At 66.1% G+C, this 472-nt stretch overlaps 1 protein-coding gene across 1 annotated transcript in view; it reads right to left on the bottom strand.

Annotated features, from left to right (window-relative positions):
* The window catches only part of TSC22D2 (TSC22 domain family, member 2), a gene marked incomplete at its 3' end in the record, with an annotated part of 11,952 nt that extends 11,623 nt beyond the window's left edge, over positions 1 to 329 (bottom strand). Inside the window, 1 exon segment of the mRNA XM_010184595.1 lies at positions 7 to 329. Within this exon segment, the coding sequence (XP_010182897.1) occupies positions 7 to 329 (323 nt within the window).
* Positions 330 to 472: the final 143 nt, after the last annotated feature.

Below are 472 nucleotides of genomic sequence, written 5' to 3'. Positions count from 1 at the left end.
GGGGCCCCACCGGGCGGAGCTGCAGCTCCGCCACCATCAGCCACAGTCAGCTGCCCATCCAAAAGGAGGTTGGGAGAGACGCTGCCAGGAGTTTCGGCCTCGCCCACGTTGTTGAGAGTCTCCTCAGAGGAGCTCCGTTCGCAGACATCCTCGGGGCCGTAGTCGGTGGCTCGTGAAACATCAAAGATTTCAGAAGACACGTCCTCGGTACGGGACTCATCCGGGTCGTCCAAGCTCTCGGTGTCCTCGGTGATGCTGCTGGCCACCTGAGCCGTGGTCACGCTGGTGATCTGGAAGCAGCTCTTCTTCTTGGCCGGCATCTTGGACATGTTTGGGAGGGTCTCCGATAGCCGGGGCAAGGAGAGCGCGGCGCCGGGGCGGACTGTCACGGCGTGCCGGCCGGGCCCCAGGCTCTACCGCACATCCTCCGGCTGCTTCCTGCGGCGGACGGGCGGGCCGCGGCGCTCGCGCT

This window comes from Mesitornis unicolor, unplaced genomic scaffold (assembly GCF_000695765.1).
Source record: "Mesitornis unicolor isolate BGI_N332 unplaced genomic scaffold, ASM69576v1 scaffold10095, whole genome shotgun sequence".
Taxonomy (NCBI): domain Eukaryota; kingdom Metazoa; phylum Chordata; class Aves; order Mesitornithiformes; family Mesitornithidae; genus Mesitornis; species Mesitornis unicolor.
This window is presented reverse-complemented; position numbering and strand designations above follow the sequence as displayed.